Genomic DNA, 26,098 nt, shown 5'->3' with positions numbered 1-26,098 from the left:
CTGCTGAGGGCACCAGCTCAACAAGTCCAAAGAAAACAAAAAAGGCATAAACCGTGAGGAGGATCCAAAGAGCTAGTCCTTTCTTAAAATCCATATCATGAAACGAATTTGGTTCTAAACTCTACATGATCAGCGAGCATAAATGCCTTTGAAGCTGAGAACAACGCCTTTGCAGTTAAACGCCTGCCCATCCGCAGGTTCGCCTCCTCTTCACCAAAAACGCAAATCTCCCCTACTACGGTTGCATCACAAAAGCAGCGTGTTAGTCTCCATCAAACAAGAAAGTTAATATCGTGTAAATTCTACCCTTTTGTACAAATGCTTCAGCATGTAAAATGCACAACTCTACTATTCTAAAATAATAATTAAAAAACAAAACAGCTTTCTTGCAATAATATACTCTGAAGAAACTGAACATAGTTGACACTTGCCAATTTATTAAAACTGAACATAAATCGAAGTTAGCAGGTGCAAAACAGTTGAGGCGAGAAACAGTAGATGCAGAAATAATGCAACAGAAAATATCCACTTTCAAAACTCTCCAATATCTTTTCAACTAAGGGACCATCTGCCTAACACCGTGAACTGGAATACAAGTTTAACAAGTTGCAAATAAGCCTCCACAAAAGTTAGGTGGGGAACATATTCAGAAGAAGAAATAGATAAGCACTTACAACCCGATTTATATTCCTAGTCGTGTGCACAATAAAGACAACCAAGGTTGAATAGAAACTTTTCAGAAGATGAAAATCCAATCTGCAAAAATTCATTACCTCCAGAATTGTACTGGAAGTTTTAAAAGCATCTAAAGGTTTCTACGGGAATAATGACCAATACTTAAGACACCAAGGAGTGATTTTCCGGTTTTCAGTACCAACTAGACATTATTTTGCATCAAGAAAGTAAGTAATAACGGTTAGCTCATACCCACATATTTTCATTCATTTCCTCACATGGCAAACAACTGCAGACTTCAGTGAGAGCCTTGAGCCTTCAGCTTCATGCCCAATGCTCCCATCATCACAAACTAAACAAGGAGGCCAGGCCATGTTGTACGGACAGACAGAGCCGCCAAAACACCCATTAACCAGTAACTCATGCTCGACGGTCTCGAGTGAAAGGGAGATGAACCAGCAGCGAAGTGTGCCAGGATGGGTCATGCACGTTGCGGACAAGTACACGTATCCAGACCTAACTTGCACAACATTGAGGTCGACCAGCAAGTTCACAGCACACCCCTCGGTGATCTCATCAATTCATTCACTCAAAGAGATTATGTTCTGCAGCACCCAAACCTCAATTCCGTTGGCGTCTAGACTACGGGTCCAAGCACGGAGGAGGAAATCATCAGATGCATAGACAATGCAGAGTTGGCCATTCTTGGTCTCCCCGGCCATGAAATTGTGCCCGTACACCTTGATTTGCGAGGGTAGATCCACAAAGGAGATATCCATGGTGGCTGTGTTGATCTTTATCATGCGCCCTTCGCCGTGGAAAGGCCAGTAAACGGAACCACCCACCAGCGTGCCGGCGCTGGACTTTAGGCTGTTGTCACCGCCGACGTGCACCCACGGGTGGACGGCCCAATCCCTCGTCTCCGGCGAGAAGACGGCGACGCGAACTCTCTGCTTGTCAGCGCAGACGCAGACCACGCGGAAGGACGAGGGCTTCTCATCGGAAGAGGGCAGATGGAAACCAAGGAAGGCGAAATTGCGGCGTCTCCCACTCCTCCCAGCCCAGACATCGCGGGGCACCGGGATGACGTCCACGGCCCAGGTCATGGGGTTCACCGCAGCGACGGTGGGATTCTTCCATACGATCTTGTTCCACAGGAGGACGTAGCCGTGGCGGCAGTCCGTGATACACCAGCTCGTATCCTCGTCTTCGTTCACTGGGAGGGAAGTGAGGAGGAAGTCGCCCCGGCGGACGGCGGCGATGACGTCGGGATTTGAGCGGCGCAGGGGGACGAAGGAGGGGACGGCGGCGCCGTCAATGTCGATGAAGAGCCCGATGAGGAGGGGCGCTGGGTGAAGGGCGCGGAAGAGGCGGCGGAATGACTGTGAGGAGCGGACGGCACCGAGCCATGGGCGGCAGGTGAGCGCCGCGCGGACGAGCGCCGGCAGGTTGGGCAGGCGGAGGAAGATCTCGAGAAGCTGGTCTTGGCCGAGCGAGGATATGGTGATGATGGTTCCGTCGACGGCAGTAGCGTGGGTGGTGGTCGTGGATGAGATCGACGGACGTTTCGCTGGTGGCGCATCCGCCGCCGGCAGTTCGGTGCCCATTGCTCTTTTTTTTCAGAAACCGCTGCCCATTTGCTCGAGAGTGGTGGAGCCCGATGGAGATTCTGGCTGGGTTGACGCAGGGCCCAAGTTTGTAGCCCATGTATGGTACGCATGCCACCCTATGAAATCTCTACCATATGTTGACATTTTCTCTGCGAATTTCGTGATTCAAATCTCACACGACCAACTTGAGAATAGTTTGGTCTAAACCTAAACAATACGAAATGGAGAGGCTCGCGAGTTTAAGTTCTACTGCCCAATTAGCGTGTCGTCTTTGCATGTGAACAACAATTGTCAATTAAGTAAGCAGAATACGCGGAGACCAATATCATGTGCACAGTATCGCCAAGACGAAAAGTGGAACCATGTCCCATGTCCACTTCCGCGGCACCCTCCGGCGGCGCCAAGTTGAACCACCCGATGAGGTTTGCGATCGCGATCTCAATGCCGGATATGCGGAAGTTGATCCCAAAGCACACCCTCCTCACTGAACATTATGAGCTAGAATTGTCGGGCCCGTAAGTCCACCTTGGTGCCAAGGAACCTCTCCGGCCAGAACCCTACCGATGGCCCACGTGTTGACGATCAGCATGGCCCCACGAGGGATCAACAGGGCCCGAAGGGATCACCATGACCTCAGTGCATGTGAATCTTGTGTAAATTCTATTTCCTCCGTTCCATAATGTAGTGCGCCCGTGTTTCTCGAGATCCAACTTTGACCGTAAATTTAACCAACAAGACCGACTGCGACAGGGACAAAAATTACATCACTAAATTCATATCGAAAATACGAATTCAGTGGTATAATTTTTGCTCCCGCCGCAGTCGGTCTCGGCAGTTAAATTTACGGTCAAACTTGAATCTCGGGAAGCGCGGGTGCACTATATTATGGAACAGAGGGGGTACCATTTTGCTTCAGGATGTAACTTATGCAATTCTACTCTTCAAAAAATAATTTAAAACACAACATCATCCTTGCAAATAAACTGATCTTATACTCCGAAGAAACTGAACATAGTTGACGCTTGGGATCTTTGAACATAGTTGACGCTTGGGATCTTTTGAAACTGAACATAAAATGGTTGTTGTTAATATAGAGGCATAGATCAAAACAGTAGCACTGATAAACAGTAGATGAAGAAATAATACAACAAGCAATAACTACTTTCAAAACTCTCTGACATTTTGTCAAGTAAGGGACCAATTGGCTAACATTGTGAAATAAAATACAAGTATAACAAGTCACAACTAAGCCACCACAAAAGTAAGGCAGGGAACACTGAAGAAGAAGAAAACATGACAGATAAGCACTTAAAGACCGATTTATATGATTAGTTATGCGCACAATAAAAAACAAGCAGGGTTGAAAATACATCGTAAAAATATAAGACATTGTGCAGTGAATAAAAATAAGAAAAATTTCATCCTCAAAGATGAAGAGACTATGCAGTACATAAAATGGTAAAGAAGAAAATTACTATTAAAACAAGGAATTTGTATACATGTTCTCTTGCTAGAATCACATGTGCATATCTTAAAACTTCATATTTCAAACTATATGTGCATCCAAAAGTTCATAATATTAATTACTTTCCAGAAAAAAAGCAGCCATGTCTCTAAATAAATGATAAACAGAAATGGTAGAACCAAATTAGTTAATGGCGCTTAGCGTGCAACATGGTAGTATTCCATAGAAAGTTTTCAGGAGATGAAAATGCAATCTTCCATAAAATTCATTAGCTCTAGAATTATACCGATATAGTTTTAAAAGCATCTAAAGTTTCTACGGGAATAATCATTACTTAAGACACCAAGGAATGTTTTTCCAGTATTCAGTGCTAACTAGACATTATTTTGCATAAAAAAAGTAAGTAATAATGGTTAGCTCATACCCACATATTTTCATTCATTTCCTCATATGACAAACAACTTCAAACTTCAGTGAGAACCTTCAACCCCATCATGTCCAATGCTCCCATCATCACCAATCAAACAAGGAGGACATGCCATACTATATAGACATGCACGACCACCAAAGCATCCCTTGACCAGTAACTCAAGCTCCGTCATCACCAGTGAAAAGGAGAAGAACCAGCAGCGGAAGGGGACAATTACACACATCCAGACCTAACTTGCACAACTTTGAGGTCGCCATCCAAACCAGGGTGATCCGATCAATTTCAGTCAAACCGATTGTCTTTCACAGCACGCAAATCACAATTCCATCACCGATAATACCACGGGTCCAAGCATGGAGGATAAATCATCATATGCATAAACAATGATGAGTTATCCATCCTTAGTCTCCCCAGTCATGGAATTGTACCCATCCACCTTCACCTGAGAGGGGTAGATCCACCGATGTGATATCCATGGTGGAAATGTTGATCATTATCATGCGTCCTTGGCCATGGCAAGGCTGGTAAACAAAACCATCCACCAGCGTGCCAAAGTCAAACGTTAGGTTGTTGCGTCCACTGATTTCCACCCACGGAGGGGACGACCCAATGCCACGTCTCTGATGAGAAGACAGAGAGACGGACCCTTAGCTTATTCACGCCGATGCAGACGACGTCGAAGGATGATGGCTTCTCATCGGAGCAAAGCAGGTGGAAACCAAGGAACATGAAATTGTGACGTTCACGAGCCTTGTCATGGTGGGGCAATGAGATGATGTCCACGAGCCAGGTCATTGGATTCACGACAGCGATGGATGGCTTGTTCATGAATAGCCTATCCAGCTTGTTCCGTAGGAGGATGTGACCATCACGATAGTATGTGATACCCCAGGGTCGTTACCGTGCTGGCCTTCACTGGGAGGGAGGCAAGGAATAAGTCGCCACGGCTGAGGTGGTGGTGACCTATGGATCAGAGTAGCGGAGGGAGTGGTAGCCCCGACGATGTCAACGAGATCCTGGTGAGGGGCGCCGGGTGGAGTGCGCGGAAGAGGCGGCAGAAGGATGGGGAGGAGTGGACGGCGCCAATCTAGAAACGGCAGGTGAGCGCCGCGCGGAGGAGGAACCAACCAGGGTGAGATTATTAAGCTACTTCAAATCGCAAATTATCACTTCCCTCGCCCCGTAATATAAAATCTTATTATATATGGGTTGTAATAATATATCTTATATCATGGGACTAGGGAGTAGTTGGTACCTGCATTTAAAATATATATAGAGAAACCAACTGCACGGCACTGGACATACCTGTGTTGAAATACATAGAAAACAACCTAAGAAGAAACAAAGATGTCAACATAACCACATTTGGTCGAAATCTAGCGTGGCCGAGGCGTTTTTCAGGTATCCAACGGAGTTTGGATGCACCATCGCCCATAGGCTTTCTGATTTGAGTCGATGAAGATGGTTGATGCGGATGTGGCAGTCCACGTCTCCGCGGCACCACGAACGGCGATTTGTCCATATGTTTCTCAACTCTATACACCCGACACACCGCTTCATCCTCGCCAAATCCGCCTTTCCACGACCCGCTTGTCTGATTCATACACAACTAGCGTCTTTCACCGTACCCGCAAACGTTGTCATAAACAATGCTCTTGAAGCAATCTTCATAATCTCTACCATGGTGTTGCTAACCCTAGAACCATAGCCCAAGAAGAAGAACTCCTTTCGTAGTCGGGGTGGGCACAGAGAAAGGAAAAAAGACTTGTTATACACTGGGTCGTTGGTGTCACGCTACAGTGGCGGAGCTTGAAAAGAAAAGTTGGGCGGGCCAGAGAACACAATAGTTTTCAAATTCTAAAGCATATATACTATTTCAATATATATAGTCAGTACACCTTCTGTTCACATCGATTTTTTTTGAAAGAGTTCACATTGAATACAAGATGAGCAGATGCATATATATACATATATACTACCGAGACCAAAATAAGCCATAACATTTGACCATCAGGCAAGGCTGTATGTACAAATAAGCATTCCGTTCCTTCACGCATTCCATGGCTGCCTACACCTCAACTTGTAACCTGTAAACATAATGGAGTGAATTATGTATGCTACAGCAAGGCCAATTGCCCAATTGTGTAAACATCCTCAAGGCCAATTTGCCTACTAAATTAGACTTGTTATACACGGGGTCGTTGGTGTCTCATTGAACCACTGTTACATGAAACGTTGACCCTAACCCCAACGACAAGCCTACAACATCAAAACAGAGAAAGTGCAAGTGATGGGAAAGGGGACCAACAACCTCATCGGTAGGCAGGCGTGGAGTTTGCCGCCAAATTGCGGGGTGGAAGAGGAAGAGGAAGAGGAAGAGGAAGGAGCATGTTACAGTAAATCAAGGGCAAATCAGTCAACTTGTGGTGCTAAAAAGAAAAGAGGAAGAGAGAAAGGCAGAACGACCCGGTCAAGGGGTCAGGTCAAAGAGGACCGGTCTCTTCTTCTCCCCCACTCCGCTCCTCTCCTCTCCTCTCCTCTCTGGCTCGCTCCTGCCGCCGGGCATGGATGGATGATGAGCTTCTCTCGGAGAGAAAACCAAATCTCCTCCTCACCCGCACAACACCGTCGGATCCCCCATTCCACGAGCTTCCCATCGACCCCAGTCTCGTCGACATGCATTGACCTCATCTGCTTTCCGCTCCAGGGTCACTGCCACGTAAGGAAGTGAGGGGTAAAGACTAAATCATCCGTCGTCTCCATGAGCGGCGGCGGTTCGGGGCGGAGGTTCCGCCTGCGGAGGGCGGGGGCGCCGGCGATCCCGTCCGGCGTCTCTCGGACCGGCTCGAGTCGATGCTGCCGCGGGTGGAGGCGCTCGCCGCCGACCGCGCGCGCGTGGAGGAGACCAACAAGGCCCAGCACCAGCTGTTGGAAACCCTATATGCCCGCCTCCTCCAGGTGATCCACTCACTCTCCTTCCTCCCTCCCTCTAGGGTTTTCACTCATTTATTATTTGCTCGTTACTGTATTTGCGATTGAAGGCCGAGGCGAGCAGGGAGAGGTGGAAGACTGCCTACACGGAGCTGCCTCCCGGTGCTAACCCCAAGCTCGCCGGTAAGCAGTAGAGACTAATCTCTCTTCTTCGCAAAAATTGAGTCTTTTCCGTGACTTGTTTTCAATGATTTAATCTGGGAGAAAGAAAAAATTGGCATCATTTCCCCCTTTTGGCTCGATCCCTTTTAGTTAATCTAGGTTTCCCCCTTTTGGCTCGATCCATTTTACTAGTCAATTTAGGTTTCCCTCTTTCGGCTCGATCCCTTTTAGTTAATTTAGGTTTCGAACTTTTGGCTCGATCCCATTTTAGTTCATTTAGTAGGTTTATGCTGCTGCTACGGATATCATTGCCTTTGTGTCTGATGCAGAACTTAAAAAGAGTGACTCGGCGGCCGATAACTCTCACCTGAAGGTACACTTGCTGAAACCCGCACCGTCCCTGTCCGCCCTTCAGAAATCACCGTGAAGCCTTGCCCGTAACGCAGATCAACTTGCTCTCTGCCAAACTCGACTGCTCCACCTTTTCCTGAACCTGCAGACAAATTTTCTGTGCGTTCGCTGCCTCGTCGCCCCCAGCCTTTTCTCTGTCCGCTGGGTCAGCCGGCATTCTTTTCCTTCCTTGACACGGAAACCGAGTCTGAACTGCCACGGCCTCACAAATTCCATGCAGCAGCCGTAGTTGAATACAACACTAGCAATCACGCCTCTGCCGCATACAAAGATTTCCCTTTGCTTAATCCAACTATGCACTAGTCTGACAACAATTAGACCCACGTGCATGCACATGGAAACTCAGCAAATCCAATCTGTAGACGCATCGCAACGTTGGCCTCTCCATTGCTAATCTCCTGGACTCCTGAACTACCACGCCTTTTGCGCACGCTGCCAACGGAGATCTGTTGCCGCACGCTACCGAAACACGCCAGGCGCGCGTACGTAGCATCAACACCGTAACTTTGCTTTCTCTCGATCCGTTCATCTCGAAACAAATCCGCCGCTAATCCAACGAAGCTTCACCTTGTTTCTGATCTTGGTTCTCGCCAGCGATTCAGTCACCTGCCCTGTCGCACGTAACCACCGTATGCCAACCCTGCCGGAACCATCGCCACCTCGCGCATAATCCTTGCACGAGCCGGGCCATACCTTAGCCACCCGCGTCGCCGACACAATCCGTCCGCAGTGCCGTGCCGCTGCCCTTGTATAACACCGAGCGCATCATCTCGATGCTCTCACATTCCGATCTATCCGGTCGTCCCCCACGTCTGGTTGCTGGTCTGATCACAAGCCGAATCCGTCGCCTCCGCAACGTCTTCAACACCCACTACGCCGGTCCGATCGCCACGTCTAGCCGATCCTTACCGACCGCAGCCCATCGAACGGTCCAGGCCTCCTGCCCGAAGTGTCCGACACCACCGACCGCATCCGCGATCGCCGCCATGCTCCACCTTGCGCCAATCGGACGTTCCCTGGCACCCGTCGAGCATGATCCTCATACCTCCGGATGATCTTCCGCATAGCCTTCTCGCAACCATGCTTTGATATCACTTGTTAGAATAAAACGCTAATGCAAGATCATAGACGACACACCAAGGTACGATATTTGTTAACGAGGTTCACTGATATGGCTACATCTCCCGGACATGACTACGGGCACTCCTCCCCAAGATACCGTAACACCGGCCGCCCGGGCGCCGGCACAAGCCGTCAGCTCCCCGCGTACCTGTTGCTATCAAGTCGTCATGGGTTACAACGTGCGGTGCCCCTCCGTATATAAGAGGCCTAGGATACAAGTGTCCGACTCCTACACAACTCGTACCTAACCACACCAATTACAACTCCAAGTCCACGTAACCCCTTGCGTACATAATATATTCGACACAAATATAACAGATCCAACATTGCGGACAGACTCCCTGATAAATTTACCTTGCACACGAAGAGGGGAAACGCGCATCATATACTACTAGTTAGATGGAGAATATCGAACTTGTTTTTACTTGGTTCATATTTTAAAAATGGGAAGGGCTAATCTGTAGGATTCTCGAGTAGTATGTCTTTTATCACAATATCTGTCAACTTTCTATAAGATACTTGATTTTGTCAAAAAAATTGTTGTACATCATCTATGAAGTACTGACAACATAGACCAAACAGTCCTGATGCTTATATTTATAGTTAATTTACTAGTCCTTCTGATATTAACGAGGCGTATTACCCCGTTTTGATATGAATAAGATGTATTACCCTGTGCACCACCAACTGTTATCACTGTGGAACCTGATGATTTATTGCGGTTAATGTGCAGATTTGTGTTTTTAGTTCTACTATCTGTCGAAATTGGTACTATTCATTTCATTTACCGTTTTGTGTATTTAATGAAAGCTGTTTGTCTAAGATGCTAATATGTTTTCTGCGCTCGTTCAACAGATGGAGATCTTTGTCAAGATCCAGTCTACAAATCTTCGCATAAAAAGAAAGATTCACTGTTTAAAGACAGTCATTCTTGAGGTCAAGGGATCAGATACAATCTGGGATGTCAAGGATAAGATTCGAGACAAGGAGGGCATCCCTGTAGGCCAGCAGAGACTCATATTTGGCAGTAAGCTGCTGGTGGGCAGCTGCACCCTGGAGGACTACAGCATCGTGGAGGAGTCCGCCCTCACCCTTGATCTTGTGCCCCGAGGGATGCATATCTTTGTCAGGCCACTGACTGACAGGATCATGACTATTGATGTTGACAGAGAGGATACCATAAGCAGTGTGAAGGCAATGATTTTCGAAAAAAACGGCATTCCCCCGCGCAGACAGCGTCTCTGCTTTGCAGGGAAGCAGCTGGAGGATGGCCGCACCTTGGCTGACTACGACGTGTACAATGAATCTACCCTTTTTCTTGTGGTGCGCCTCCACAAGTGTGAGGGAGGTCGGATGCACATCAACATCATGGTGAAGACACTGAATGACAAGATCATTACTACTGAGGTTGAGGGAGAAGATAGCATATACAGTGTGAAGGTAAAGATTTTCAATGAAACTGGCGTTCCCCCAGGCAGACAGTGTCTCATCTATGCTGGAACGTAATGGACGATGGCCTCACCTTGGCTGACTACGACGTGCCCAATGGGTCTACCATTTATCTTGTGTCACGCCTCATGCGCATCTCTGTCAGGACGGTTAGCTGGATGAAAATCATTGAGCATGCGTTTATGCAATCACAGACCATTGAGGACATCAAAGCGTGGATTTACTCTGAGGTGGGCATTCTCCCGGAGCAGCAGCAGCTCTCTGACCCTGGCGGCGCCCCCCTGGCTGAAGAGATCCTGTATTCATGCACCCTTGTCCTGCAGATCCGTCCTCCCGGTTGTCAGTGAGATGGATGTAAATTGGCCGTTGACTGATGGTGATATTAGTGAGAGCTCAGAATGGGTCGAGGTTGAACTTGAAGAGGTTGTTTAGCATGTGTGGGGTCATTTTGGTACAATGCAGGATGTAAAATGGGTGAACTGTTGTAGTTTCTGGGCTGGTAACATGTGTTCTTGTATGCGAGTACTTGATAATTTCAGTGCGACGTGTAAGGTGTCGTTATATGAGTCGTTAGTAAGGTGTCGTTATATGAGTCGTTAGTAAGGTGTCGCTAGCCTAAGATGTTATGTTGAGTTTGGTGTTAGGAAGAGAATAATCTATATGTTTGTTCCGTTGATGACAAATCCTATGTTCTGTAAGTCACACTAGGAAAGAAGAATCTAACTAACTGCTTATGAGCATTGTGCTGTGCTTTTAAGTTTTTTGATATCTCGGCAGGTAATTAAGTTCAGTAAGGTGAATCCATCCAATTTTTTATGGGATCAAAGAGTATATTTCGGACATAAGGAAGTAGCTTAGAGTCACCCTAAACCATATGTTTTTTGATATCTCAGCTCGGGTTTCCTTCAGGTAAATTTTCGCTACATTTCGTTTCTGTTCCATTTCAGAATCCCTAAACCATATGCAGAGCAAAGATAGATGATGGAGACAACGATAAGAGACATTGACAGAAGTAGTTATTTGCTCTGAAAAGAAAGTGGGTTCGTTTCTGTGTAACTTCAGTTGAGTAAATTAACTTAGTTGTGAAATCATTCATACCCTTTTAATCTGCGGTGGTTAGTTTCCCGGGACTGTAAACAATTGCTCCGAAATTTGATCATTCAGCCATACCTTCAGCTGAGTAAATAATTGCTCTGAAAACTGGGATCTCTCATCTTGGTTACCTACTTACCCTTTCCTACTGCATTACAAACCAGAATCCCAAGCTAGGCTCACAGAATGGTGATGATTAATTAGGTAAAATCAGGAGACACCATATATATAGTCCAACTCTGAAATTGAAACTCTGCCCGTTGCTGTATCCGACAGCAAGAACGCAATGTACAGCAAGCACAATGCTCGATTCGATTGTGTCGCAAGTGCTTCCATCTGAATATGATTTATCTGTGTGTTTGCCTTGTGAAATCCAAGTTTCGCCCGGTCGCGGAGAGATGTGTGGAGCTGCATTTCGTTCGTCGTCGACCCCTGATGTATCTGGACAGGGTTGGTCTGTAGAGTTTTTGAGCTGTTGAAAGGAAGGGATACTGAAATGGAACCTGAGTTCGTTAGTCCAACACAATCCACCACCGTCAAACGGACGCACCACCGCAGACACCACGCCAGCTCCGGACCAGTCACTCCACCACAAACCAGGTGCTCCCGCCAAGAGGTCGACCCTCCAAAACGATGCTTTCACCGAAGAACGATGCCGATTTGACAAGACAGATCTTAGTTTTCACCCCCAGAGACTTGACTCGAGGATAGGAGAGACGTCTAATCTGCTCGGTGATGCCTCACACGAGGAAACAACATCCACGGAATATTTTCACATAAGGAAACCTAACCATATTTTTATGAGTCGGCACGGCCCGACACACCTATAAAAAGTCCAGGCACCACATGATCCATGTCGGCCATTTTATAAAGCCTACATGGGTTGTGCCGATCCGTACAAATAAAGAGTACTCGTTGCAAAGAACACTTCATTTTCTCATGTTGCGATAAGTGGCACACATGCAGCATGCCGCTTGTCGCAACTTGAGAGCTTTCTTTTTTTCCGTAGATCCGTTTATTCAAAATGTTTTATCTTTTAAACCGTGCGTTCAAATCTTGAACCGTTTTCATCATCCTCGCGTTGAGATTTTTAAAACTAGATCCCATATTGATAGGTTTTGATAAACATTTTTTTTACGAAAAAAACGGACAAAAAAAACCGGGTGAAAAAACCGAACCGGGAGCATGGTTTTTTTCCCTTTCTGAAAGAGGCACGCCCGTGCCTCTCGCGAAATCACACCCGTGCCTCTCGTGGAAGTAAAACCGTGACTCTCATGGAAAGAAAAAAAAACAAAGAACGCGTTTTTTTCCGTTTCCGAGAGGCACGACCGTGACTCTCGCGAAAGTACAACCGTGCCTCTCGCAGAAGCAAAATTGTGACTCTCGCTAAAGAAAAAAACAGAAAACGTGTATTTTTCCCCCTTTCTGAGAGGCACGGCCGTGACTCTCGCGAAAGCACAACCGTACCTCTCGCGGAAGCAAAACAGTGACTCTCGCGAAAGAAAAAAAACAGAAAACGCGTTTCCGAGAGGCACGGCCGTGACTCTCGCGAAAGCAAAACCGTGACTCTCGCGAAAAAAAAATAATAGAAAACGCGTTTTTTTTTCAGTTTCCAAAAGGCACGACCGTGACTCTCGCTAAAGCACAACCATGCCTCTCGCGGAAAAAAATCGTGACTTTCACGAAAAAAAGAAAACACATTTTTTCATGCAAAAACCATTTTTTTGATATTTTTATCGAAAAGCTAAGGAAGACCAGGGGAAAACCAAAACGTCGGGAAAACCCGGAAAAACACCGAAGGAAATGTCCAGAGCGCAACACATGGCGAATGGCTGAGAGCGCGCCAAGTGACGATGATCGTTGTGAGGCTCCCGAAAGAGTGCTCGTTAACTAGTTGCTCCCGGATCAGCTTGGCGGACGACCTAAAAAGGCATGCGCGTCTGCGGGCCGACCTTCATTCATTTAAGGCCTTTTGGGCCTTTTGTGTTTTCAAAATCCATAAATACAAGAAAATGAAGAAAGAGATATAGAAAAAATATTTTAAAATACAGAAAAAAATCTATTAAATTTTAAAAATAAAATAAAAACTTAAAAATTATGAAAAACGTACAGAAAAATGTAAAAGAGGTAAAGTGTCATATGGATAAATATTGAGCTTTATTAGTAGTTGCCTCATTAAAATCTTCCAGTAATAAACTCCCCACACATTTGTTCTTCTTCTTCTCCTTAGGAGTCTTCTCCTTCACAAATACTTCTTTGAGAGGGGTAGAATTTTTGTTCTTCTTTTTCTTGTTGTTTTCTTATTTGACTTTGGGGCAAACCTAAGTTCCTCTTTTGCCACAACTTCCTTTTGATTGCTCAAAAGGTCGTTGAGATTCTTCTCTCCTTGTATGAACAACACAAGGCCCTTCTCGATCTATTCCTTCAACTTAGTGTTCTCCTCAACAAGATGTGTATGCTCACAACAAGGGTTAGTTGCACAAGCATTATCAATCACAACGGCTATTGCAATACGGAAATGATGTCTGTTCCCCTCCCGAAACCTGCCAATGGCGACTCCATTGGCGATTCTCCCCTCTCCCATGAGAATCGCCACTGGCGGATCCTTGAAACCCGAAAACCTTCGACAACCAATCTCGAAGCCTCCTCCTGTACCCCCTTCCAGCCAGTTTCCTCCCCGTTCCCTCCCCTCACCTCCCGTTTCAGAGCGTCTCTGCAAACCATCCAAAACCTGAAGTTTCAGCTCTCATCCTTGAGGGCGCGTGTGGAGATCGTAAGAGCCAGATTACCACCACATCCTGATGAAGGAAACAAGGGGCCGCCTGACCCAGGTCGCTGTTCGTCTCCAGAAGCCCATCCGTTCCCCGCCATTAAGAGTCTTGAAGAACAAAAGAAATCGTGGATTCCGTTTCAGTTTGAGAAGAATTGGATCCCACTCAATGGGAGTTATGTAGGGATTAAAGCTGGTTTTATCATCCCTCTAGATGGCCTGCTATATAGAGGAAAGCTCCTGCTACGGATCCCATACCCATCCGTGAGAAACCTCGACTGCTCCTCTACCACGCACAGGAGGTGTTCGTCCTTTTGCCTGATGGCTGCGCCGGGCGATACTGAGAAGATGGCTCCCCTGGGGGATCTGGGGACGGTGTCCTCGCCTGCTAAGGAGGTGCCTGCGACCATGCCTGCTGGAGGGAGCTCGGCTGCGCAGCCTGTCCTCGACATCTCCCGGCGGCCGGGGAAGGAACCGGCCCTCGATGTTGTGGGGCCGGCAAAGAAAACTCTGGTGGTCAACATCTCGGGGGCTCGCAAAGCTGTGCAAGCTCGGTTCCTGGCTGTCGGACTCTTCCTATCCGTCACACTAGTGAATCCCCGTCAACTGATCGACCACATGAAGGGAGTTTGGAAGGTTCGTGGGGCGCTGGGCGAATTTCAGTTGGCTGCTAAGGAAGGATGTAAATTTGTCCTGGAATTCTCGGAAGATGGAGATCGGCAACATGTCATCAGGGGCGGCCCATGGCAGTACCATGGCGACCCGTTCTTGGTCGTTGGCTTGGAGGCCGGAGCGGACCCTGCATCGACAGTGTTCTCTCACGTGCCGATGTGGGTTCAGTTCAGGGATATCCCTTTCTACCTCCTGACCAAGGAATTGGCCCGTATTCTGGGTGAACAGGTTGGGAAACTGGTGATGATTGACCAGCACTCGAGGGGAAACATTTGTGAAAAATTTCTTCGTGCAAGGGTGCAAATTCCCCTGTACTCTGCTCTGCTAAAGGATATCACCCTGGAGGATGAGATCACTGGTGAAGAGGTGCCTGTCTCTCTGCGGTATGAAAGATTACCAAATTTCTGCTTGTTCTGCGGCTTCATAGGGCATATGGAAGCTAGGTGTGACCTTCCTGAGAATGAAAAGAAACTGAGATACTCCAAAGATATCAGTGTGCGTGCCGTCCACTTTGATGACCCACGCGCCTGGTTCCTGCCGGACAAGATGGGAAAACCCAAGCTTGGTCAAGCGGCTAGTTCTCCTTGGCGTGCTCCCATGCCGTCCAGCAACTCTGCAATTCATTGCCCGGCCAAGTCTGTGGAGTCGAAGGCGGTTGAGCAAGTGAGTGAAGTCGTTGCCCGTCTAACGGTGGGTGACAAAATGGAAACTGATCCATCCCAGGAAGACACGAACACCAAAACTGTCATGACTAGTAGAGTGCCCGTGCGTTGCTACGGGCGACAATGCAGATAATCAGCATTCTTATAATCACAATGTTACTAATATGTTGACGATGAAAATGATATCATGAGAGCTGCATTCTTCCTCATCTCTCCGCCACCTGAGACCTCTCGTATCCTACATTCAAATCGCGAGACCTCTCGTACCCTACATTCAAATCGATTAATCCACTGCCCATCTCTACCAACGACGATCCATCTCTGCTAATGGTTCTTCTTCCTCCCTCTTCTGCTTTTTTTCTTCGTCCATCCTATTGACCCGCCCACCTCTTCGTGCCTAACCAATTGCCACTGCCACCCTATAGCCGGTGAGTGTTACCGAACGCCGCCCCATGCTTGAGTCGCCACATCTGCCGCCGTCAATACCATCCATCCCTCTAAACCCAACCACCATCTCTTGTGCCCATGACCGCTCGCACACCGCACTTGAGTCCGTCAACCCCTGGCCTCTCCTCCACCACCAATGACCCGCTGGTTCTACTATTCTTCTTACTCCCATCGCCCACCTTTTTCTTCATCCACTCTATCAACCCGCCCACCTCTACGTGCCCAACCACTTGCCACCGACATCCATGATCAGCAAGTGTTGTCACGCACTATCCCGTCGCCCCCTATCAAAAGTCGCCGCCTCTGTCGCCAGCCAACCCTCTAAACCCTACCAGCATATCTAGGGCATGCAACCTCCCCGCACTCCACACTCCATTGCATTAACAGGTGCCTCTCCTTCACTGGCGGCAAGATGGCATGCCACATCATCTTCACCTTTGGTGAAGTCCTAATGCGCCATCGCCGGGGATGCCGCGGCCTAACATCCAAGGCTCAGGGCTGCGCGTGCATTGCTACCAAAAAAATTGTCTCATCAAGAGCAAAGCACATTCCAAAAAACATCTTAATAAGCTTCAGTTTGTTCAAGCCTACTAAGCTCCAAATAGAACTCCAAAAATCAGGCTAACCATCATTGGTTTTATTTATAGAGCTAAAGGTGCAAAGTTTACGCACATTAATCTTTACTCAAGAAATCTAGATAATTAATCTATACTCAAGAAATCTAGAGTTCATTATCATTCATTCATTTAGCTTCAAAATGTACTCTATATACATGTGTCCCATGCTGTGATAAACAACAGATTGTCAAAAAACTTTCTTGTTCTCATTTTTGACTACAGTATGATCAACCAGAAGTTCGATGTTGCTAAGAGTCGATAGATGTTTTTTTTTCTGCATTGGTAGTTCTGAAATTTTGGTAGGAGTCAATAGATCATGTATATGTTTGAGGCAAACAACAGTTAGTTCCTAATTACAGTGAGTGAGATGTGTCTTCGGGGAACAACTAAAACTCTTTTGATTAAATGGAAGTGACACAATCCAGCCAGGAAGACAGAAACCTGACAAATAAAAAAAGGATACAGGCAAACTGCACCCACAACACACCACTTGATCATATTCATACAATAGTGTTGGCAGCATGCTGCTGGGCCTCTCCGGCCTCGTCCTGGTAGATAGCCTCGTCGGTGTCGCACTGTGATGCCTCTCGTCGTGCTGTTCAGCCTGGTGCTCGTGCCCCCCGCGCTCGCCGTCACTGGGTTCATCTCCATCAGTGTGCATACCTTGTTCTGATAACAGTGATTGAGTTATCATGTTTATTGTCCTGAACCTAGAGTCAAACAAAACCATGTTTCAGGGACATTCACACGCAAAGTAGAGGTAAATAGCATGCATAACTTTGGCTAGACCGAACTGCAGTGTAGTTTGGTCGTACCTCAACGAAACGCCAAAGACGCCATCCGGCACCAATCCGTTGCATCCGGTGATCAAATAGTAGGACCTACAAACTGGTTATACACTAAAAATCTTAGCATGCAAGATCAGTCTAAACCTAAAACAGAATTAGCAAACAGAACCACATATAACTCCCAAGCAAGGAAAGGTACCTCTGCATCAGTAGAACACCTGTGAGTTGCAACGGGTTGCATTGACGACTTCTTTTTTTACCATTCAAGCACCCTTCTTCTCTTGCTTCCCCCAGCTAAAAATGTTTCTCCGAGTGATATGTCAATGGTTAAATTTACACTACATAAAGGAAGGCGAAATGGCTCATCATGAGATATGACTCACTCGTCTGTAATCATAAACATCATATTCTTGTTTCATCAAGCAACAGATAACATGGTTGTACACAATGGCCATGCAAAACTGGTAAAGAAAACAAACAATTGGACCATTGTATGTTTCCAAATGAAATTGATGTGCATTGCAATGGAAAGTATGGGACCTATCTTGGAATAGTTGCAGAAAACAAGAGAATATGGATGAAAGACTAAAATATTTGTTGCAACTAATCTACTTTTCTTAAAATTAGTTTACCTACAAAATCACCATTCAGTCTGGTAGTTCAGAGGATGTGTTTGATGTCAGTTCAAAAGGTTGAATATGAGACTATACCAGAAGCAAAGGATTCCCTGAAGGAGTAGCTATTGAAGATATTTCATATTCTTTATGTCGAACAGGTGTGACTGGCTGGTATTATTTTTCAAACAAGTGTCTTCTGACATGTCAAATATCCAACCAAAGTGTGACCTACCTAGACTAAAACCAAAGTTCATAGACATGCGTATAAACTGAAAACTATCCTCACATAATTCAACATACTGAAAAACATGGTTGAGGATTTATTTATTTTAGTACAATGCATTAGGACTACGAATCCATGGCCTCCAATGTCACTATAAAATTGGATCAAACTAAGCTAAGGATGCAAGGAACATTACCTGCCTCAGAAACTTCATATTTCTTTCTCTTCCGTCTACAACAAAAAGAATATTATAGAATCAGTCTCTCTGTATACTGCTTGTAGGTAATTTCCTCCATGCTTTTGAATTCCTGGATGCTTGCAAGGTAATCTACTTGTTTTTCAGTAATGAGCAGCAATGCAGGTCATCAATCTGTAATTGCCTATAACCCATCCTGATTAAAAGCAAGTTCCAGAAAACAAATCTCTACTCCTAATCATGCAACAACTTTTCTAGCCCGTAGTTAGGCAGAAATTAGATTACAAAGGATAAAACAAAAGAGAAGGAACTCGAACGAACGGATCCCGCGCCACAACCCCGACATGCTACCGCTCTTCCTCAAGCAGCAACGCCGCATGATACAACTAACTGTAGCCCACGCTGCTCATGACAGCCGCACACAGACCACGAACGCCGCACCACCTTCCGGTGCCGCTACACCCAACACTGTCCCTCGAGCACTAACGTCGAACGATACAGCTACCCGCAGCTCACGCTGCTCAGGCCAACCGCACATTGACCACGAACGCTGCACCACATCCTGGGCCGCTACCCCAACATGTCGTCCAACAGTCCCGACTGCGACACATTGACGGAGCTGACAACCTTGCTGCTTCCGCACTTCAAGGTCCTCACCCAAGCCATGCCGACAAGCAGCCCTACCTCTTGGTCGTAGTACTGCCCGAGGCCGCAGCCTCGACACTTAATAGAAGATCCCGGAGCCGCAGCCCCGACATACACCGCCCTTGAAAACGAAAGAGCCCCACACGACATCCAAAGGCTGGCCCTCCAAGGCAACGCCTCCGAAGACGTTTACGACGTAAACGGCGCCGCCACCCACTCCAGAAAACTGAAGTTTAGGTTCTCACCCGGAGAGCCCAAGCACATGAAAGGATAGGAAGATGTCTACGACTATGCCTCTAAGAAGGTGACGGAGCTTTCGCTCGAGTCCCTGATTTCCTATCAATGAGCTTGCTTGCAAATCTGGTCATGCAATGGTACCCAGGCCATCAGAGCCAAGCACATTGTGTAGGTCACCCCCCTGCCGTCAGCCGGCATAGCCCTCATGCGACGACCAGCTACAGCAACTCATGCGACATAGAAACAACGGGGTTGTCAGGGTCAGATCTGAGTGCATCGCTCCAAATCCACCATCCCAAGCCGGTGCAGCAGCCCCTGCCATAGCAGACATCAGCCCAAGGCCGCTGCCCCAGCATTCTCTGGCGCCGCAACCACCGGCTACCCCGCTGCAGATCCACGAAACCAGGAGAACAACATCATCAATCTGCAGAGCAGCACAGTCACACCTCTCGCCGCGAAGAAACACACAACGCCCATATGTCCACCCTCGCGCATGATAGGCGCCAGATCCACGCCCACCTCGCACCTCCGCCACGGACCAACACACACAGTCGGCCGGAGCACCTCTACGCCTTACTTCGCCAGCGCACATGCCAGATCGGTTCGCACCCTGGCCGAACCCGCGGTCATGCGCACCAGCGCGCCATGCCGCCGCCAGCTCGTCCTCACCAATAAATATAAATGAAAAGTGAAATTATGTAGTCTTAATTGCACAATCAAATCATCCTCAAGAAAATAAAGAGGTAGTTGTTCATCTAAGGTTGCATACCTAGTAGTTGGAAAGTGGAAGCACTTAGAAATAGGCATAACATATCAGAAACACAATTTTCTTTTCTATCAGCAATCTCCCCCACATGAAAAGAAGATAGTATGCTCAAAAATCATTATTCGTCACAAAGGATGTATTTAACTAAAATGCATAAGACCAAACAATGCACAAAAATGGTAATAGTAGGCATAATTGTTATCCGAGTAGTGCTAACCAGAAACTACGTATGTCCATTGTGTCGATCATCCGTACGTTCGGATAAAATATAATTTGGTCGAACCAAGAAATAAAATGAAAGTTATTTTTTACTCATGCTAACAGACTACCTTGAGTTTCCATATTCCTGCAAACTCGTGAATAATGTTTCCTTTTCTCTTCTCTTTGTAAGACTAATTCCCAAATTCCATCTGGTACTAACTAAAACATATAGAAATACCATGAGAATACTCGTACATGTCTAAAATACCAGTTGCAAACTGACCAAAGGCCTAGTAGCGCAAGTATGTAAATTGGTATCAAGGAGAACTTATGCAGCAATTGGTGCAGACTAATCCTATATAATTAAAACAGTTAACTTCCCGTGTCTAGTACAGTCAATAAAATATCACGTTCAAGACAAATCTGATATAGTGTGAATAAATTAATAAGTAAATCAATATGGTGCATACTCTAAAAGGTCAGATCTTTGATGTTGTAGAAGTTACTAATCTTCTGCTCGTTTCAAAAATCCCTACAGAAAAAAAGGAATACATTTCAAGCTCCAGCATGAACCAACAATTTATTATGTGAAATACGTTCTTATCGGCAATAGATATTTTCAGATCAAAAAATAGTATACAATCTTATAAGGAACTCTATATTATGAAACTCCCACTCATAGGTGTTAATATGAGACCTTCATGAAATAGATCTAAACCGAGGGTAGTATTTCATATCAGTTATTTTACCATATGAACTTGATACTATTACTATCATCGACGGCAAAACTGACACAACTTATTTTTATAAAAAATAACCATAAGGAAGGCCATACATCAGTGCCAGCAAAAATATGATCATATACCCAGCACAAATTTATATGCCCAACAAAACCGCAACCCCAATCAAACAAAAGATCAGATGGGCTGATCCCTGAGATCGAGAAGATATCCTATTCTTCGCAGCTGCAATTGTTTGCCATCCAAACTGGTGGGCCTAATTATAGGCATGTAAATAGTCCTAACATGTATTTTTCATAGCAGCATCAGGTATGACCGAACTTTCTTAAAAATAGCTCGCAGCATGCTAAGTTTACCAAACCAACATACAAATGAAATATTAGAAAAGACTACAGGACAATTTTTACCTTGATGATTAGTGTGGGCTCTCATGGTTTTTGCTTTCTGACGATGTAATCGGACATGGATATTCTTCACATATGCAAGTGCCTTCGGCCGTGGGTGGAGGCTGACTGACCCTTGAGGAGCTTGTGGTGGGTCTTGCACTCCAGGCAGTTCCCTCGTGGTGCTCGTACTTGTAGCATGTTTGGCAGACGGAGAAGGCCACACCCATTGCATGTGAAGTGCTCGACGTGAGCCCCACATCGTCCCCGCAAATGAAATATTTGATTTACATAAGGGGTTGAGTTCATACTGTTTTTTAAAGTACAGTGCCCATCTCCATATTAAAGACAAAGAGGAATTATTTCAGTTTGAAGTAGAAAGGCAATAACTTCGGAATTGCCAACCTGCAAATATAAAAAGCAAAGCAAAGCAAATATTCTTATGATTTGGAAAACCGACATCCTATACAAGAAACAATATAAGTTCTAACAAATCATTGGTTCGGTTCAAACATCAACACACATAACAGTGGCACTGATTCGCCATGAAACCATGCTATTGAGTATTGAGAGATATAGCAGCAGATGCATTTAGATATATCTAGGCACAACGACACAAGGATTCACAATGGTGATTATATGGGGAGTAAAAAAACATTTAGGCTACATCTGGAGCTATCTATGTATGTCCAAATTTTGATCTAGCGACAGTACATTTAAAGATACACATACACACATGTTACTACCAATAATTATGAATGGATTGTACCTTAAAAATACACCATACTTAAACATTATATTCAAGCTATCAAGGTCTATATAGAGTTACTTGAAAATAAAGGAACACATAACTGAGTTCTCGACAACAACTTTCCCGAAAAGGAGATGCTCTAGAAAAGAAATGTTGATCCTAGCATTTGGCAATTTGTTTCAGACCAACCTTCCTTTTCTGTGTGCCACCATGGTCGTAAATGTGCAATCTCAGATAGTGGTGCTGACTGCTTACTACTGAGATAATCCTACTTGTTGCCCGGAGCTTGACACCATTCATCCTTCTATAGGCTAGTGTTACAGAAAAGGGCAAAGAGCTAACAAAGGGCATACTCATAGTGCAGTGTTCCTTCCTACAACCCCTCGTTCCTAGTCAGTAAAAGGCTTACAACAATTTATCTTGGCTCCGCATTTACTTTAGCTTGTCTGTCGAGTTAAACAAGGATTGAGCTGCAGGTGGTTGTCACCTACTTTGGCAGTTTTGTACAACTAAAGGCCTAAAGTTATCATGGCACAGTCAACAAATAGAACTTGCAAGTATTATGTACATTTAAGTAGCAGATGTTTCTCAACACAAAATGCAAGCAACTGTGCAAGTAGGGTCTAAAATTCATGCAAGTAGTCAGAATATTTCCGACGCAAATCGTACAAGTAGGAGGAAGAAACAAATAAAATGTAAATAAAGAATAGTTACCTTCAGTAAATTGGTTTCTCCTAAGAAGGCAGGCAAATGAACAGACTATGTAGCCGCAATAATGGGCCTGATGAATTAACAACTTAGCAACAATGGGCAACGTTGTGTGGAGAGAGGAAGGGAACTATGAGTCGAGCAAATTGGTGAAACAATCACTGGTGCCCTGCTCCGCCAGTCTGTCGTGCATCCTCGGGATGGTGGTCAGTGAGAGGTCGATGCAAGTGATGCCGCAGGTGACGCCCTCCTGCAGAAGCTCTATAAGAATCAACAGAAAGAAATCGAGTTAACAGAGATACTTTTCTAAGGGCTTGAGAGGTTATATAATGAATAGAAGATTCATGAAAAGACGTCACTTACATGATACATGTAGCTAGAGAATCACAGTGCCCTCAATTGAAGTTTTGTGTTCTCCCCATTAGTGATCGCACTGAATCAAAAAGCAAAATGTCAGACAAACAGATTACCTGGAGTGAAGGCATCAGGTAAACAAATTATCTGAATCAAAAAAGCTCACTAAAAACAGAATCAAAAAGCTAAATGCCAAACAGATTGAGTACTTTGCCTGGTATACATACTTGTCCCGCCTTGCATCAACCCCGTGCATGGTGGTGGCATCAACAGCGTCATGAGCTCCTGCTGCCCTTGCGTCGATAGAAAGGTTGTCATCGTCGGCACCGCGCACCTCCGAACGAAGGATCCATTTGGCATGGAGGAGAGCGCGATCAGATTGATGCGTCCATCCCCAAACAACGAGCCAAGATAAAGAATATTATGACTGGGAGTTGTGTCCCCACTTTGTGTGTGCAACCACCTCCTTTCTACAGCTCCAAATCAGGGGAGCATCATTTCAAAAAAAAATCAGGGGAGCATCTCTTCATTCCCAGCGAGACGGTCTATGCAGGTGCCGCCAGCGGCGGCGACGCCCCACCACAAAAGATTGTCTTCGAGCCGCGAGTTGCCGCACCCAACCCCAAGGACCTGAAGTTGGTAGATATTTATTGGGGAAAACAACCAATAAAGCATGACTGAAGTTTAAACTTTGCATAACTAAAAAGTAATCAATGTATCAAAGGATTTGATCTGTGGGCATTTTCCTTTTTCCCAAGTAACAACGTCAAACTTTTCAGGGGAAGGGGATATACAATATTTACAAAACTGAATTCTTTCCACGTGTTTTTAAATCAATGGATCCTTCATCTAGTCCTTTTGCTATCTCCTACAAATTCTTTAAAGAGTACTACTACATTGCAGCAAAATAATGCAATACCTAGAGTTAAATCTATCAATTTTGGCACATACGTACTTGCATGGTCTTCTCCTCCTCTGTTAGCATTTCTCAGTCCAATTCGTGCCTGCATGAACATGGTGGTGACAAGAACACCCAACCCCAAGGACCTGCAGCACAAGAACACACAACATACATGGTGGCGAGATGGCGTGCTTCAACTGCAGTGAGTCCCCGGCCGTGGCCGAGTGCCCCTTTGGTCGCGACGCAGTGCCTTCGGCGGTGGGCATCACGATGCGGTCATGGAGCCACAATCAGATCAACAAAACAATGTATCTACCTTGCCATGCATCCCAATACAGAATTGAGAGCTCCCGTGTGTATAATACCGACTGCTATAGTTGCTTGCCATCACAATTAACGAAGTAAAGCACATAGATAGAGGATAAGATTACATCAATAAACTAAACAAGTTCAGCTTCTATTGGTGAAAGGCAACTGATGACCCTAACCGCAATTCTACACGCAATGATAACCTAAATTTACATCAATTCAACAAGGTTTGGACCATTCAATTTTGCTTGGCTATCACGACAATTTGGATAAACATGAAACATACAGTTCCCATGACACCTATGAGCGCATCACATGTGCTTAAACATCAAGTTTATTGTAGATGGTCTAGAAGTACTACACACAGAGTGGTACATATATATGCATAGAACAAAAAACAGAGCAAGTAACCGAGGTTAGTCAGTGAGACTCACCCTGCAATCCGACGAACATGACGACGCTGGGCTTGCCCTTCTTGGGGGTGAAGGCCGGCTTCCCGGGATCCAGCATGCTGTAGAGATCCGTGAAGACGACCTGCAGCGCGAAAAAGAAGCAAAGGCACCAACCTCTCGCGCAGCCGGCCACCGCCCTCGTTGCCGCAGACGGAGGCTGCCTCCTCGCCGGATCGGGTCGGAGCGGCATCCCAAGAGACAAGACGCACACGACCAGGTGGCGGACGACGAGTCAGGGGCCCCGACCAGGTAGGCGTGCTGGATGAGGTCGATGCAGGTAGGTGGGGCGGAGGGGCAGCAACAGAGGAGGAAGAGGTGGATCTGTGACGACAGCAATGGATCCACGAAGGCGGAGGCGACCGAGGGGTTCCGCGGCGACGGCGGCGGCGGATCCACGATGGCAGCGATGGATCCAAGAAGGCGGACGTGCGCGTCCAGATGGGGATCTATGGATCGGCTTTCGGCTCCAGAAGGGCGGCGGGTTAGTTGTGCGAGTAGGGCGCCTTTGATGTAAGACCGAGGGCGGCGGCGAAGGGATGAAGGGCGGCGGCGGCGAAGGGATGAAGGCGGCGACGAACGAGGGCAGGGAGTCTAGCGTGCGAGTCGTTCTCGCTCGAGGGCATGTGACGTCGCTCGTACGTGCGGGGTTTTTTTCGCTGGTTATTTTTCGTAGGTTTTTTATCGCTGGTTAATTTTTGTAGATTTTTTTCCTCGCTTGTCTTGGGCGCGATCGGTGGTTACGACCTGAAGAGCGCGGGGGCTGGTGCAGGACTCGGTACATGGTTTTGTCGGTTCGTGGCGGGTCAGCGGGAGGTGGGAGTAAGTACCAAAGAAGTACCAAAAAAGACCGGGTAAGGTGGGACGAAAATAAAACCCGGAACGCGACCTACCAACTGAGACATTAGGAGTAGAGATTGCTGCGAGGCCGGTGGTTGGTAAGGCGGATGCGTCCCACTCTGTGGAGGTTGGTGGTCTGGAAGGGGAAAACCGTGGTACGCAGGAAAGAGGGAATGAGATGGTGAAGACATATGCAGTACAAGTGCAGGTAGCCAACAAAGCAGAAGAAATTCAGGTGGTGGACATGGGCTCAAAGCCAGGTTTTGATATAGAGAAAAATGGGGGTAACAAAAGGAAAAAGGAGGCATCCAAGGGCAACGGAAAAGGTTCTGTGATCGTTGGCTCGGTGCTGGGTAAAAGAGAGGCTCGTACACAGGAAGGGTCAGAGTATGCTGGTGCAGAGGAGGATGGGGCTGTTTCTAATCAGAACAAGAAGAAGAAAGAGACTGGGCAAGCGGATGGAATGAGCAACAAC

General features: G+C 46.3%; 1 protein-coding gene, 2 long non-coding RNA genes and 1 pseudogene across 3 annotated transcripts; 1 reads left to right on the top strand and 3 right to left on the bottom strand.

Annotated features, from left to right (window-relative positions):
• Nucleotides 1-941: 941 nt before the first annotated feature.
• LOC125507653 lies at nt 942-2,282 on the bottom strand (annotated as a pseudogene).
• Nucleotides 2,283-6,625: 4,343 nt separating this feature from the next.
• On the top strand, nt 6,626-10,925 carry LOC125506549 (polyubiquitin-like). The gene is made up of 3 exons (XM_048671339.1): nt 6,626-7,138; nt 7,222-7,294; nt 9,662-10,925. Exons 1-3 carry the CDS (start codon nt 6,942-6,944, stop codon nt 10,310-10,312), a joined length of 921 nt encoding a protein of 306 aa, XP_048527296.1. The 5' UTR covers nt 6,626-6,941; the 3' UTR covers nt 10,313-10,925.
• Nucleotides 10,926-21,028: 10,103 nt separating this feature from the next.
• LOC125506548 lies at nt 21,029-21,551 on the bottom strand. The gene is made up of 2 exons (XR_007282691.1): nt 21,336-21,551; nt 21,029-21,208 (listed from the first exon to the last, which is right to left on the bottom strand). It is a non-coding gene; the product is annotated as an uncharacterized LOC125506548 (long non-coding RNA).
• Nucleotides 21,552-22,818: 1,267 nt separating this feature from the next.
• On the bottom strand, nt 22,819-23,566 carry LOC125506546. The gene is made up of 3 exons (XR_007282690.1): nt 23,334-23,566; nt 23,134-23,203; nt 22,819-23,031 (listed from the first exon to the last, which is right to left on the bottom strand). It is a non-coding gene; the product is annotated as an uncharacterized LOC125506546 (long non-coding RNA).
• Between the last annotated feature and the right edge of the window lie 2,532 nt (nt 23,567-26,098).

This window comes from Triticum urartu, chromosome 5 (genome assembly GCF_003073215.2).
Source record: "Triticum urartu cultivar G1812 chromosome 5, Tu2.1, whole genome shotgun sequence".
Lineage (NCBI taxonomy): Eukaryota > Viridiplantae > Streptophyta > Magnoliopsida > Poales > Poaceae > Triticum > Triticum urartu.
The sequence above is the reverse complement of the archived record's forward strand: the minus strand, read 5'-3'. Positions and strand labels throughout refer to the sequence as shown.

Excerpts from the sequence above, each read along its gene's own strand:
- LOC125506549 (XM_048671339.1), top strand. The coding sequence starts at position 6,942 with ATGAGCGGCGGCGGTTCGGGGCGGAGGTTCCGCCTGCGGAGGGCGGGG. Across the intron at positions 7,139-7,221 it reads TATATGCCCGCCTCCTCCAG|GCCGAGGCGAGCAGGGAGAG; the intron begins GTGATCCACTCA and ends TTGCGATTGAAG. Across the intron at positions 7,295-9,661 it reads TGCTAACCCCAAGCTCGCCG|ATGGAGATCTTTGTCAAGAT; the intron begins GTAAGCAGTAGA and ends CTCGTTCAACAG.